The sequence below is a fragment of the Neopsephotus bourkii genome, unplaced genomic scaffold, assembly GCF_033783945.1.
Source record: "Neopsephotus bourkii isolate Nb327-2 ecotype Australia unplaced genomic scaffold, CSIRO-AGI_Nbou_v1 NB_1423, whole genome shotgun sequence".
NCBI classification, from domain to species: Eukaryota; Metazoa; Chordata; class Aves; order Psittaciformes; family Psittacidae; genus Neopsephotus; species Neopsephotus bourkii.
In genome coordinates, this window is record NW_026901900.1 from 5,832,818 (window position 1) to 5,848,821 (window position 16,004).

Consider the following 16,004-nt stretch of genomic DNA (forward strand, 5'->3'; position numbering starts at 1 on the left):
AGGGCTGGTGCCTCTTGTCTTAATATAGGCTGGTGCCTTTTGTCTTAATATAGTCCTCCTCGTCTTCACTTCCTTTCTTTTCCCCTTTTTCCCTCCCAAATAAATCTCATTAAGGTGACAAAGTCCTGTAGTAGTCTAGTTGATATCAGGCCTTCATAGTGCAAACACACATAGATGTATTGGCATGGAAGAAGTGAGGGCCTTCCCTCGAGATCTTATGCTCTAATAAAGGGAAAGGAAAGATGAACCAGAGGCGTTTCATGTTTGTTTTGTTTTCTTTCCAAGTCATCTCATGAATATGTAGTGACACTTGTCCAAAAAAAACCAACTAGTGACACTAGTTCATTCGGAAGCTGAATGTGAGCATTGAGGAAGGGACTGAGAAGACAGAAGCTCAGTGTTCTGCAATAGGAATGATGCTTTGGGGGTTTTACAAATCGTTTCCTTCTTTCTCTTTCCCTGTCATGCCCTTCCTGCACACTCCCTTGTCTCTTGCTATTGACAGAAGGTCTGGAGGCTCAGAGAGCTACAGCTTCCTCTGAGAGAGGTTTCCTCTGGCAGAGAGAACTGAAGGGGTCTTCTTTCCAGTCCCTTCATGCCAGGAAGGATGTACAGCCTGCATCATGAGGTGCTAAATTGATTCTGGATGCCTCTGCATCTCACAGAGATGCTTTGGCAGCAGTGTTGCAGTGAGCGTAAGTGCCAGACTGCTGGAGAGGCTCAGGGGCTGTGCTCTGTGAATGTGGCTCTCCTAGGCTCACAATGAGCCTTTCCCTTGATGTCCATGTAAGTGCTGGCTTATGTGGGCACTAGGATTACTCTTTTAATCAGGCTGTTTCAGTACCTTTCAGAAAAGAATTTTCATGGCAAGTCATGAGCCATTAATCTCATCACTAACCATAACATTTCCCTACTTCCTGATTTACAGCCTTCCTCAAACACTGACATTTGTCATTTCACTGTCTCCCTTGACCTCTGGTATCATGCACTTGCAGGGGGGATGATCTGGTCTCGCAAATATTTTCATACCCTGATCTCTGTGATTTATTAACCATCAAATTCTGCCTTCAGAACTCAGGATGCCATTTGAAATAATTTTAATATTCAAAAGTGGAGTTATTGGGCAAAAGGGATCTCTTACAACTGGGTATGAACAGGACACCAGGACTGCGGTTGCTGCTTTGTGTTCAAGTACTGTGGTGGCTGTGTGACCTTAAGGAAGTAGGTTCACTGCAGTTTTATGACTCTGTTTTTGCACAGGGAATATAAGGACAGTGATAATTACTTTCATTTGTAAAACACTTTAAGATTTATAGAATATGAATGACTGTTAGCAAGCGAAAAGTGTTGCAAAGCTGGCTTAGTTGCACACTGTGCTAATGAAGTCCCATATCAGCCTATTGACCCCAGTGTGAACCACTTATCAAAGTTTATAGGACATTTTGGTGGGTGAATTGAGGCAGTTATTCTGCTGGAAATATCATCCTGAAAGCGCATTTAAATCCATCAGCTGCATTGACTTTTTTCTCTATTAAAACTAAACACAACTTCTTGATTTATCCAATTTTCTTAGTTTATTTATGAAAGTTTATGATGGGTATGTACTCACTGTTAGCTCAGCTTGTATACCCATGATATCTGAGATATTACAGTTTATTCTAGTCGTAGCATAAACATACAATAGCTGTTGTACTGAGATAAAGACAGTTATAAAACATTAAGATATCCAATGAAGCAGTATGAACTAACGAGTTTCATGGTCACTTTTTAAGGGCAAATATTCTTTTTATGGGTAGTGCATTAATTTAATTTCTGCTTAAACTTCAGCCATGCTAGACATTGGTGTTTGAGAGGTTTACATGTTTTTCATACCTCAAATTGTGTAAGTTTAATATTAAAGATATTTACAACATTTTAATTAATACTAGACGAACTTTTTTAGCAAATGTATTAAATGAGCTACTCTTTAAAGATAGGTCTGGCTTGTTTTCAGAATTATTATGTATATAACAGTGCAAAAAAAGTCTACAGATGTTCTTTTTTCTTCCAGATTAAATTTGGATTGCTTGAAAAGTGGGGAGATATTTCACCATAGCGCAAAAGAAGATACAGACGAAGAGAGCAGAATGAGAGCTTTCAAAGTACCACATGCCTGCAGCCTGTTATCTTTAATGATGCTGTTCCTTCCAGTCACTGGAACATCAAAACAAAATATCCCAAGACTTAAGCTTTCCTATAAAGGTAAACTTCTGGGTAGTTCATCTGATTCCACCACTTTTGTTTTGATGTGATATTGCCAGCAACTGATTTTTATTATTAACTAGGAAAGTGAAACACTGTCGCTACGGTTCCCAGAAACACATGATAGGGGCCTTAAAAATAGATGAATTCTTCCTAAAGACACAATTAAATTATCTTTTTTGGATGGAAGGGTACATGTTTGTGAAATAAAACTGGGGTTGTAAAACATTATTGCAGTCTGCTCCAAAAGGATATTAGTATACTATATGTAGATGAGGCAGGAGTCATTGCCTAAAGAATGGTTTCTAGCGCTACTTGAAACACTGGAAACATTCCCATGTGGCTAGTGAGTATGATGTGGAGTGTGGAGGACACACACCTTTCTAGAACATCAGGGAAAGTTGAGAGAGCTGCCCGAGTGTTTCGAATGGCACTGACCTTTTATTGTTGTAATTCCCTTATCACTAAGTTGGTATGTGAAACTCTTGAAATGTTTTCTTTCTTCTTCCCTAAAAAGCATGTTTTTCTGAGGCATGTCTTAACCTCCTGTGTACCTCTTGTTGTGAATGTTACTGGCTGAGGGGTTTAAATACAGTTGCATCTATGTATTGGTGGACAACTTTTTATAGAAATCAGATTTCTTTTTTGCTTTGAGTGTACAGCTCACTTCCACCAAGCTTTTACAAGGCACATAGATACATCACTGATACTGTATTGTTTAGTTAAAGGAAATTATGTCCAGTTTAGTTATGTCAGCACCCCATCCAGCAGCTAATTCTGCTCTCAGTTTTTCAAACTTAGGTCTTTCTCTGCTTTGCAGGATTACACTCAGGGTGGTATGATGGGACAGGAGGCTGTAAAACCTTCATCAGTGGTTATGATATATTTATCATGAGCTTAACACATACAGGGATTTATTGAGTAAGCACAAGGATATACTGTTTAGATTCGTGTGCCACTGTGTGTGCTATTCTGCTGTGTATGTATGTGTTTTACTGTGTTTGTGTGAGAGAGATTCAGAGGAAGAGAGATCCAGGGATCTTGACAACATTTTTATAAATTCAGGAAACAGTTGCACTCACTTAAGCCAATGAATACAGAAACCAAACAACCTGACATGAGTTATGAAAGTTAGCAATAAACCCCTCCTTACATACAGCCAGGCTTTTCACAGCTAGGCCTTTTGAGATAATTCCCAATAGCAGCATATACCATATGGTAGTGGCATTTATTGTGGATTTGACACTCACAATTAGTGAATTCCTCTCAACTTCAAAAGCATATAGCCTTTGACAGAGTCCTGATGAATGTAGTTGGCAGGTAAGGAGGGGGAGAGAGAAAAATTATTGAGGTCAGCACAGGGAAAAAAGAAATCACTGAAATCTTAGCTTAAAATAGTGGCAGAGACCTGCTGGGAGTGGTTGGGAAAATGCCTGAGCTCGTTTAAAAAGACAATGAGTGGATGATTGATATGTAGGCCCTGACCCAAACTTTTATTAGCAACTTTATAAACCTTTCAGTTTGGCTTGAGGGGTATAGTTTCCTATCCAGACTTATCCACCTATATCCCTGTAGGGGGAAAAAATCAACAGCAGATACAAAATGGCACATAAATCTTAATTTGGAGAGCTGTGATGGAACTGAAAAGCCAAAGGAAAGAGAATATCAGACTTTATTTTACCTTCTCTTGCCCTTTTTTGGGGGGGAGGGGGAGGAACACACAACTGTTTTTCCTTTTCCACAGACAACAAGAAAAAAGTTACTGCTTTGTTTTCACACTTTTGCATTGTAAATGGTGCAGGTAGTGCTTGTCATAATGAAATTATATTTTTGTTGCTTATGACAGCATAACAGAAGTTGCAACTAATACAGTTGTCAGAATTAAGCTTACCTTCCCTCCTCCCCCATCAGGTATCCCAGCCAAAATAACTTCAGTGTTTCTGAGAATAAGGTGTAGGAGAAATGAATTGTCTTGCCAATTCCCATAAAATTATTACAGTCGTATCAACAAGTCCTGGCATCTCTGTTCTTTGGAATTAAGACTGCATGAGGAGGATAATAGGGGGCCCTTTTCCTTATTCATGGAAGACTGACCAACACTGGCCACATCAGGCAGCTCTGAACACTTGGTCACACATATGTGTTCATTTGGCTGCTGAAGATGTTGTCTTTGAAGGGAAGGTTTCATTCCTTTCCAAGTGCAATGTGTTTATGGGGTAGCATAGCATCATCTTCCCAGAACAGCTGAGCATTTGCTCAGGCAGGAGAGCTGGAAGCAAGCAGGGCTTTTGCCCTGCAGTTACTTCATCTCACAGCTGCAGCCCAGCACACCTCAGCTGAGGGCTAGAAAATGCTCATGCCCAGAGAGTAGGGAGAAGAAAACAAAGTTGTCAAGTGACAAATGCTGTCTCTCTTCTGGGTAGCAGTCTTTCCCAATGTGCTGACAGGTACATCTATACAGATTTTGTGTGTGTGTTTCCAGGTTTTACTTTATAGTGAGAGGCAGAGAATAACCAGACATAAAGGTTGATTGTCCTGTAGGAAAAGATTAAAAAAAAATCAACCTTTTTCAAATTGCGACTATCCTAGATTTTCCAGTAAAAGTGCAAACTCCTAATCGCAGATTTAAGCCTATTGCTTTGCTTTACTTTGACACTTTTTCATGGACATGTTAGAAGCAATTTGTGCACTCAAATAATACGTTTATTTGAAGTGTGCACCCTGTTTTCTTGTTCGGGAGGCATGCCCCAGCCCAGGTTTGGACATTGTTGCCAGTGATAAATCCACGTTGACATCCACAAATTTATATCATTCCTATACAGGAATGCAGCCATGCCCCAAAAGCAAGCCACACTTGCTGTGACCAGTGGTGATTTGGTCAGAAGACCAGGATCCTGCATTGTGGCAGATCACATAGGAAAAGGCAAGATGAAGGCAAACTTTCACTTATACAACAGGATTTACTTAACACTGTTAAAAACAACTATGGCAGTAATTTAAATCTAATAAACACGAACATTATTCTCAGCTGATTGTTTCTTCTTCACATTGAATGAATTAAGATACAGTCTTACTCCCACTAAAGTCATGGCAAGAGGTTTCCTACTGGAGTAAATTGAAGCAGGATCAAATTTCCACTCACTTTTTCATCTTAAATACGTAAACTAAAGACATGTTTCTTTCTCTCTGTTGAAGGATGACAGTGCTAAATCATCAGCTCCACATGGAAATCAGCCACGTTTAAGGATTAACTTCACGCGGTGTTTTGCACACATGATTTTCTTTCCCCATTGATTTTCTTTCCCTCAGAGTGCAAAGAGAAGCTCTGTCTTCTTTCCCCTCAGAGTGATCCATTCTTACAGCATGGTGAAAAAGCAAACAGAGGATAACATTTTGGTGCCAGGAATTCTTTTGAAAACTTGACTGGATTAGTACATTTCCTTAATGTTCTAAAAATGATCCTTTGAACATGCTACTTTATAATGTCAAGCATCCTGTTTTCTAAATGATTTTTGCTTTAAACCTGTTTCATTTTATAACTGATGAGATGTTTAACTGTTGCATCAGAGAAGTTAGTTTGTTCTCTTTCAGTAAAGCTGGCTTGTTTCCCTGTCATGCATCATTTAATTATGCATATAAATTATAGTTACAATTGTATAGCTCCATGAGACTCATTTAAACTGTCTGTGACACTGTGGTAATCCCACTGCTCTGATGAGGGTGTTGCACAACTATGAATGGATGGAACGTGGTAAACTGATGATGTACAAAAAAGCATAGAAATGATCTTGCATTTCAGCAGCTGTGCTTGCCCTACAGGAAGAGGAAGAAAAGTCAGTAAATACGTGCTTTTGTGGTAATATCAGCAGCTGTAATTCTGAATGTCTATGAAAATCAAGGAAAATGTGCTGAGTGAGGAAGTGCTGCTTTTCTTGAGTCCCTTTTTGTTTTCTTCATTTTTTATGATTTCTGGTTTCTCAGAAAAATCTGAGATTCCTTAGTAGAGTAACATAAAATATTTATATGAGAATTAAGATCCCAGCTTCAGATGACTGTCTAGTTATAAGATAGATTTTTGCCTGTTTTCTCTCAAAAAGGCTTTCTGGAGACAGTGAACACTGAGACTTACAATCCACCCTAGGTTAAAGATGGATGGGCCTTCGCTGTCCATGTGAAGAAAGACTCTTATATATGCTATAGACTAAGTATAAACTTGAAGGCATTTATTACATTTTAGTACTGGGAAAACAAGCAAGTTTCTTACAGCTATTTTTTTGCTTTTTTTTAAACTAGTGAACTTGGAGGTCAGATCCAACTATATGTTGCATTTTCTGTCGTATAATTATCATATATATAATGTCCTGGAGAGCAGCCTCCCGTCAGTGACATCAACAGTTTACATAGCAGTTGAACTAAGAATAACCTTAGAGAACTGACCCATATCAACCTCTTAACAGTGTAAACAGCCTGTAGCTCACAACAGTTGTCTTTTTTTCTTGATCACAAAAGGGCCTCAATTGGATAAAAAAAGAATTGTGTTCACGAAATGCCAAACTATTCTGCTGGATGTTCACTTGATTAAATCTCAGAAGATGAGAGAAAAAAACAAAGACTTTGGTTTCTTCTTTCTTGGCAAGACTTTGGGAAGAGTGATTGGTTCTTGTAAAAAGGAGGATGAGACAACATGAGAAAACTGCTTGCCTAGAAGAAGAATGTGGGGAAGATATATGATCAATGGCATCAGCTTCGAAGAGGGTACTTTCAAAAATATTTGTCTAATTGCACTTTACTAAAGACGTGTAAAACAAATCCAATTCACAGTAGTTTCAAAGATCCCAACCTTGTTCTCTTTCTATGCACTAATTTGAGGGCATGATCTTCTTGACGTCAGTGCATGTCTAGCAGTGGACATCTGTGGTTGCAGTGCAGGTCCTTGAGTCACATCCTTTTTCCCTTTCCTCCCTCCCCATTTCTGATGTTCCATTTATAGATGAGTTCCTCACAGAAGGGCTGGGGGGAGCAAGGGAGGTCTGTTCTGTAATCAAAGTCAAAGATAAATGCACAAAGAGATGGCAGAAAGAGACAGAGACAAAATTTCCTTTATCACTCCAGAGCTCTACCAGGGAAGTCAGAGGGATTGGCTCACTGGTTAAACAGAGACATTTAGACAAGGGTGGGAGTGACAAAGGTACCCTTTTTCCCACTTCTTCTTTGTGATCTGAATAATGTCTGTCGCGAAGAAGTGTTCTGATTTGTGCCAAAGAATTTGATGACAAAGAGGTTACTGAAGGCACTGAAACTTTATGCTCAATTTATCTGGCTATTTTGGGACAGCTTTACAACTCTCTCTGCATCATCCATCCAACCTGGATGTCTTTGAAAAATATTTTTCACTATACATGTAACACAGCAGCACTATGTGACACCCACTGGTGCCCCCAAATGGATAAATAAATGTAAATATTAATAATTAAAAAATGACCCCCTTCAATATTAAATAATAGATTATATGCTTAGGATTGACAAGAGATAATGATGATGTTGCACATAACTATGTTTTGCAGACACACGTCTCTGATATCTCTTGCCCTATAATGTTAAATTAGTATGGTCCTATCACAGTGTTGCCTAAATCTACAAGGCAGATGTTGGCTGCACCTGCGCATCTGTATGTCGGGCTCTGAATGTGACAGAACTTGCAAAGCCAGCTCCAACATATAATGAAATTAATGCAGTTGTTCAGTGACTTCATAAGAACTTATCTCCTGTCAACATCAGAAAGTATATCTGATTATTATATTTCACTTTGCCATAGGAGATAATTGTACTAGTCCAAGCTATTATAATGTGAATTGAGTTTATTTTCCTTGTTCAAAGAGGTCCTTCGCTATTGCCAATACAAAATTATTTTGAAAACTTACCTTCACATTAGCCAATTGAGTTACCTTGCTACACTTGATTATTTTTTAATCAAATAAAATTATATCTGAAAACCTGGAAAAATCTTTGAAGTTTCCTGAAAATGGTCTTTCTCTACATTTAAACCAGATTTTCTTAGAGAATGTTCATACTATTCAGCTACCCCAAATAATGGCTTAATAGTATTTCCCTATAGTATTGTATCTCTGCACTGCACTTCTGCAGCGATGTAGAGCAGGGCTATTAATTTTTCCCATGTGAACTCAACCAGCAGTCAGGATGGTAGAAATAGCTAAAGTATTAATGTCCCCACTGTCATTATAAAAGTTCTCGTTCCTCATTCAGAGCATGGGAAAGAAAGATTATCTGACCCATGTCAGAGAGGGAACCCCCCTGCGGGACAGGAACAAGCAGTTACATGTGGGGAGAGCAAGCAGGAACCTCTTAAAGCAGGTTTGCTGCCAGCAGCGGAAATATCTGTTCCACTGGCAGGTAAATCTGCTCGCAGAGGTCCTGCCCTTTGCCTCCTTTCCTGTGCAGGCAATTCTCCTGCTACAGCCCCTGCAGCCCTGCCAAATGTTGCCTTTGCTCCCTGGGAAGTAGGTCACGCTGGTGAGCTGATTATTGTTTCCCAGACTTGGTTTCACCTCTTTTACTGTATCTGCTGTGCCCATCTGGGTCTGGCTTGGTTGAGTTGAGAAACCAGAAGAGCTTTTTGAAGCCGGTTATGAGAAACTTCCTTGCCCTGAGAGGGGCTCTGGGAAGGATGTTCAAGGACCATCTGCACTTAAGAGATCTTACAGGCTCTCTCAGACATGGTTTCACACCAGCTGAGCCAACATAACAATTTGCAGCTTCTGTAAAGAGGACCTCTCCTTCCCTGCTCCCTTTTCCCCCAAGTACGCATATTCAATTCTTTTCTCCCTCATCTGCTCCCATATGCATGGGTCTGCCCTTTCTCTTGCACCAGCTCCAGCTCTAATCAGACTCTTTGGCAAGAATGTACAGTTAGTAGTTAGGACTTTATCTTTGTATCTCATTTAGCTTTACATCCTGACCATATAGCTTGTGAGGACTCTGGTCCCATTCTTGAAGAGAAGAATGGCCACCGTAGCTTCTTGCTATACACTTGGGTGCAGATCCTCAGCTGATAAAATTATTGCAGGTCCCAGTGGTTAAACTGAGGGTCTGGCTCCAAGTTTTGATGCAAGAGCAAATGGGATATGTGTCTGTGGAGCATGCATAGGGAGGGAAAGGGTGGGATGTACACCTTTTGAATATTTCCATAAAAATTTGTGTTGGTCATGGAAACTGGTTATAACTGGTGTGTAGGATCTGATTACACTAGTGTAGAAACTGCAAACGGTTTTCAATAATAGCAATGGTAGGCAACAAATCTGTATTTTTCTTGAAAATAGAGGCACTAATGAAGTAACTAAGAAAGTAAATCTGTTTGGTATTGACTCTCATTTGCAGTGTCAATTCGCTTTCTTCAGGAACAGCTTATGCTCTCAGTATCTTTCCCAAGGCTGTGTCAATATTAATGTGTTTTTCAGGCCTGTGCCATCTGATATTTATTACAACAGTTGTTCATGGCACTGCAGTTCAAGGTCTCTTATCTTTTAGCGTGAAAGCTTTGTCTACTTTGTTATGAGCATTATGCTTATTAGGAAGCTGACAAATAGGTTTGAACTTGGTGAGAAAAAAAAAGTTAAAATATTATTAAGATATCTGACCATTTTAAAACTGGCATCTTTCATATATAACAGCTGTAGGCTCAGTGGAGCAAGTACTAGTGTCAGATGCACAATCTGAGTAAGCGGGTCTGAGTAAAGGGAGTCAGAGCCTCAAAGGAATCTGTCAGCACCTATCTGTAGTGTCAGAGCAGCTGCTGAACCAAATCCAAGTTTCTGTAGCCAATTATACCTCAGATTTATTTGAGAAAACTCCTTGCAGGTTTAAATCCCGGACTCTGAAATCCACACCAAAGTTCTCATTTGCTCCAAGTGTGAAAGAGTCCACTTACCTTACTTCCTAATGCTGGAATTTCATTGACAAAGCAAAAGCTGACCAAGGTTTTAAAGACATGTCGTGTTATGTACAGCTGCTACCAGATAATGTGGGCGGAGTAAATATCACAACCTGCTGTTATCTGGCCACAGCTATATAAGGTACAAGTTGTAGCAAAAAGACCCTCTGTCCTCAGGATGCTGTGTGCATCTCCAGAGAATATCATGTTCTCAGAAGTTTGTCTGAAGATGCAGTTAGTCGAAAACTGCAGGTAGAGGTGCTTGAAAACACTCCAGGCGTTTTTGCATCATTCTGAGCAAAGTCAAGCCCAAAATAAAGGGTTGGTGCTATTTTGAAGGCAAGTGCAATATAATGACAGTAATTTGTTTTGAAAGGAAGGATAGCACTGCATATAGTTTTATGAACCATACTTTAATGAAGAGCTATGTGCCTTCAAGTGCTAAATATGATCACTATGTTACATTTATAACACCTGGGTGTACTTGCAAAGTGCATGTCTCCACCCAAGCAGGAAAGAAAGAGTCCACTGCTTTGGAGTGGAGTGTGTTTATTCATGCAAGCTAATAAAAGTCCTAGATCCCCAAGATGATTTTGATGCTAGACTAGGTGCAACCCATTGTCAGTGCATTTTTTCATGTTGCCTCTTCCTCAGAATATAAACAAATCTCCACACGTCATTCCTCACAGCTATGCTTTCATGAGATTCATGCCTTTCTGATTGCAGGTCGTATGGTTATACATCTAAAGGTACGTGCAAGGTTTATGAGATGAGATAGTAGAGTAGTTGGAGCAGTAAAACTGATTCACAATCAGTGAATTTAACTCAGCTTTATCAAATAAGCCAGTCAAAAAGGATTTTGCTGATCTTTTCAGCTGAAGCTTATCATCACTCTCTCGCTTTCTGTGTATTTAATTGGGTGGTAGAGTGGGAGAGACAAAAGGCTGGGAAATGGTTAACCAAGGCATGAATGAAATTACTTTATTTCGAGTTGCTCCAAGGCATATGAGAATTGAGATTATAACTAGAGAGAGTGAGAGTGGCATAGTTCATTTAAAGCTGCTGTTTTTGAGGGTCAGTAAATTAATAGGCTGTTTGCGACTATGGAGTTAGTAATGTGTGTTTTCAGAATAGTTTTAGGAATAGGTAAGTTTATAAGTCATCCCCCTCAGAACAGGGCAGAGGTTTTGTCAGCTGCTTGGAACTCAGGTCACTGAAAGAAGACATAAGGAAAATCTTATGCTCTTAGACAGCAATATCCTCTTTCTGTTGGAATACTTTGAAGGAAATTTGAAGTGAGGTTGAAGTGGAAGAAAACAGATTTCATTTAAATGATTCAGATTATTTACCCATTACACTGGCTGATGACCTGTGAGAAATGAAGGGAGAAAAGATATGTTTGGTCGTGACAGTTGAAAGGGATGAAGTAGTCATGATGAATCCATTGTTTGTATGTTTAGCCTCTCCTTTAAAGAGGAGCTTTGGTACTACTGAAGTCTGTCAATGTGCCAGGCGTTCTTAATGGACAGGTATGCATAATGAGATGCCAACGATTATCTATACATCACCAAAGTTCATATGCTTGCCAATCATTTTTATTGAATTACATTTGTCATGCATATTCTTTAAATATCCACAGTATCACTTGGATGAAAAAGTGATTTAATTTTGCCTTGAAAACAGCAGTGAGTTTGCTTACTTTGGCAATTTTGCAAGAAAGATAAACTACTTAAGAAAAGGGAACCTGTGCAAATCCACACTCTTAGGCCTTCTTCAGAAAAACAGATGTTTCACTCGATACATTTTCAGTTGCTCTGTCTAAAGTTAATTGTTTGGTTTGGCTCTGTGAAGTTTGTGAATTGGGCCTTTGCATTTTTTCAGTAATAACATGAGGTCACAAAGCAGCTTTTAATCATCTCAGCAGTAATAACACTTTACAAGTTATTTGTGCAGCTTTTTTCACTATTTGAATTTATTTGCAGCTAAAACACAACTAATACACTTCTATAAACATAAGCAAGAATTGTTTAGTTCATACTTTACCTGGGTGCATTTTTGGAGGTAAGCAACTACCTATTTTGTTATACAGTATTACTATTTTTGCACATTTAAGAAACATTGAGTCACACAAAGGTAGGACTGTAGATTGATTATAGCCCTGGCTTAGAAATAGATAAACTAAATAATCTGCAGTACCCTCAATTCCTATCTTGCAGAAGCACATCCTTTCACATGAGCATTACTTATAACAGAAAATCAGGACTTACAGCATGAGGCTCATTGTTCTTTTCTTTCTCCTTTTTTTCTTCTTTATGAGTGGAGTAGCTATATGAAGAAAAGATAATCTTGATGAGCAGTGTAAAAATTCTCTTCACAGTTCTCTGTCAAGAGAGCTATTGCTTAGTTACAGTTGTCTGTAATGAAGGCTTGAGGAGCATCATGCATAATTGAACTACTTTAATTATTTATGATTTTTCTGGGTTGTAAAATGCTGAAGTATTTGACTTTTTATCAGAAAAGTATTTGCAAATAGAGATGTGGGAATTGTTAAGTTTGCTGATTGCAGAGCAGACAAATGTGAAAATGTCCTGAAATGCCTGTGGAAGACTGTTTCTGAATTTTGGAGTAATCTTCGGAAAAGTTCTCTTTTAAATGTCAATTTCCTTGACTGTAATACCCTTCTGGAGAACAGTTACATCCTAAAAGAGGAACGTAACGGCTTAACTCCAAAATGGTGTATAAAGGTGGTTTTGTGGGCTACACAGAAAGAGAACCAAGATCTTGATACAATATTGTAAAAGCAAGGAATCATATTTTCTCTGTTTCCAGTAATACATAGGCTTTTGGAAAGGCTTTGCTGTTCCATGAAGGTGGACTTGGCAATCCTGGGGTAACAGTTGGACTTAATCTTAAGTCTTTTCCAATCTAGTTGATTCTATGATTCTGTGAATATGACAGTTTCCTCCAGGCCAAATAAAATTCCTTATATAGCAATGAGAGCCATGTGACATGCAGAATAAATCACACACACACAATCAATCATTGTCCGTGGTGAGATGCAACTAAACAAAATAGAACTTGCTTTTTGCAGTATGTTATAGAGGCTAGTAGTAGACTGGAGCTGTTCTCTTTGCTTTCGTACAAATACATCTGGGATCAGGTGGATCTTTTAAACTCAGAATACTTTAGGAATCAAGTAAATTTCTGTGGTTTTGCTATATAGGCATTAGCTCAAAAGTTTAGTTGAGGATTCACACAATACCCATGTAAATTGTCACACGTGTTTTCCAGTACATGAAAGGACTTCCATCCAGAGGAAAACAATGTGATGTTTGGTTTTTTACTGTATATGAAAATTACAGTATTATGTGTATACAGCGTTTAAATTCAGAGTCATTCAAATGTGTCATTAGATGTAGATGTTTGGGAACAGGTTGAGAAGTTCCCTTTCTGCCACTTTTGGCATAGCACATCATTACAGAAATATCAGTGACCAGCCACAAAGGCAATGCTGAGTCTCAACCAAGGAATTCCAGGTTGCTGCATGCTTATGGTCACCACATATGTCACTTGAGGCTAAGATGTCTAAATGTGCTGTGTAAATGTAAAGGCATATTATCAGAACAGAATGACAATATCTCATTCAAAGCATTTATGCCATGGCTCTGCTGCTGGAGGTTATTTAAGTAAGAAATTATCTTGCTGTTGTGAGCCAAGTCCACTGAGATACTTTTCTAAATGAATAAAAGTCACTATTCCAGCTTCCACCATTCAGCAGTGAAATATTAACCCAGAAAGGGAGTTTGCTGAATATTCATTAAGTTGCCAGACTGGAAAAAAAGGTATTTAATTTTCAGTAAACCAGCAGATACACACTATAAATTTAGTGCTGAATTTTCATGTATTCATGAAAAACCATCCCTGTAACTAGCTTTGTTTCTGTGCATTGTAAGAATGCTGTTTCTATATTAGCCTAGCTACAGAGATGCAGTAATTCAAATCAACAGCTTTCTCTAAGCTTGAAAACCATTGGGCAAATGTGCTTTTCATAACAATTTTGTCCGGTATTATATCCGTGGTGATATTAAATGTACATCACTGAAGGGCAATTTCAATCCATAAAATTGGACTGTTTTCCTTTTCTGGAGTAAAACCAATTATTTATTTGGCTGTAATTTAATCAATTCTCTGTTAACATTTATTTGACAATTTTTACTAGGTCATGTTTCAGTTTTAATCTTACCAGTGGCTGTGTTCAGGGTCTTTTTTCCAAGCTCTTTTCAATAGTTAGTAAATAACTGACCAAACCTGATTCTTTACCACTTTGCAGCTTGTGTTGACATTTGCATTAGTAAGGAATCAGTGTTCAATGCTGTCATTTCAATCTGGAACATTTTACAAATGTTTTTCTTATGATGCAGTGAAACAGATGACTGTACAAGGCACAAGGCAGGGCTCATTCCCACTTGGTCACTTCAGTCATGAGATAGCTTTTCGCCCCCCTGTTGTAGCTGTCCTAGGTGGCTCTTAACTGAGAAATACAAGAAGTGTTAAACATCATATGACAAATGTCCATTTGGGATGGTCATTACAGAGATTATTCCTTCTGAATAAAAAGGAAATGAGAAGTGAAGAGCAGACTCGGTCATCTCCTTTTAGGTATGCGGGGAATTAGGTCTACATATTTTTGGCAACCAACACACTTGCAAAGGTCCATGGACTGCATGACTCTAAGCAGTGAAAGTACTTTAGAGCATTTGCACAAGCGTATCATTTATCCATACTTGGATCAAATTCCTGTGGATGGAGATGCAAAGGAATTTTCCCTCATATTCTGTGTCTTACTCATGTCCCATGGGTGAGCACTGTGATATGACTGGAAGCTTGTCATCAGAAGAGATTTAAAAGTAACAGGGTGATACGGATTGTTGAAATACAGTAGCTCGTGAAATTCATTAATCTCTGCTGTTTATTGGTGTTAATGACGTGAATGACTGATTATTAGATATTGTGATCCTGTATTCCTTGTCTTCCCTCTATCCTATGTACTAACCAGGACACAGAACTGTTAAATAAGGATTTAATATGGAGTGCAGAATTTATAAGGCATTTGTTATATACAGTAAATCAGATAATCTAGTAATGCAGCCAGGTTTTATGTCATGGGTGGAGAAGAGAAATACGTTTGCTCAGAAATTATGTGCTTCAGCAATGCTCAGCTGTACTTTAGAAATCAGCTGAAAAGAATGAGTAGTCCCTGGGAGCTAAAACCTCCTGTGATTAGCACCAGAGAACCTTTTCCTAGTAAACAGCTCCATCATAACCATTAACAAGGATTTCCAATCACAAAAAAAAAAAAAAAAAAAAAACAAGGGAGGAGGTTTCTACAGAGAATGACATCTAATGAAGAAACATCTACATCACACACAAAAAATGAATAGAGTTTCACTAGAAGTGGCTGTCCGGTAAGAGAGAACCCAGTAAAGACAAGGGTCAGAACAGATAGAGGTTCTGTGTTCTGAGGGTATTTATTTTTCCTTTCAAAATTTGTATTTATTTATTACACTGGCTTGGCTGTTCTTCAGACAGGCTGTTCATCAGCCAGCTCTAGTGTAAAAAGTAGTTTGGATGGGACTTTGGTTAGCATGATACTACAATAACCTGAAACTGTTCTGAAGTGATCTTGCTGTTAATTAATAAGCAGGTCTTTTAAAGTGTTACTACTTTAGGAAAAATCCCCTGATGTTACCTTCAGAAAAGATATGTGAGAAAGGGCAGTGCTGGTGTAAGGTAATGTAGTGCTTAATGTTGGATT

The 16,004-nt window shown here is 38.6% G+C and overlaps 1 protein-coding gene across 2 annotated transcripts in view; it reads left to right on the forward strand.

Annotated features, from left to right (window-relative positions):
• SEMA3D (semaphorin 3D) overlaps positions 1-16,004 on the forward strand; it is a 138,608-nt gene that overhangs the window by 42,328 nt on the left and 80,276 nt on the right. For both annotated transcript variants that reach the window (XM_061368179.1, XM_061368178.1), the window contains exon 2: positions 2,051-2,241. In XM_061368179.1, the coding sequence (XP_061224163.1) occupies positions 2,127-2,241 (115 nt within the window). In that variant the 5' untranslated portion in view covers positions 2,051-2,126. The remainder of the gene's footprint in view (positions 1-2,050; positions 2,242-16,004) is intronic.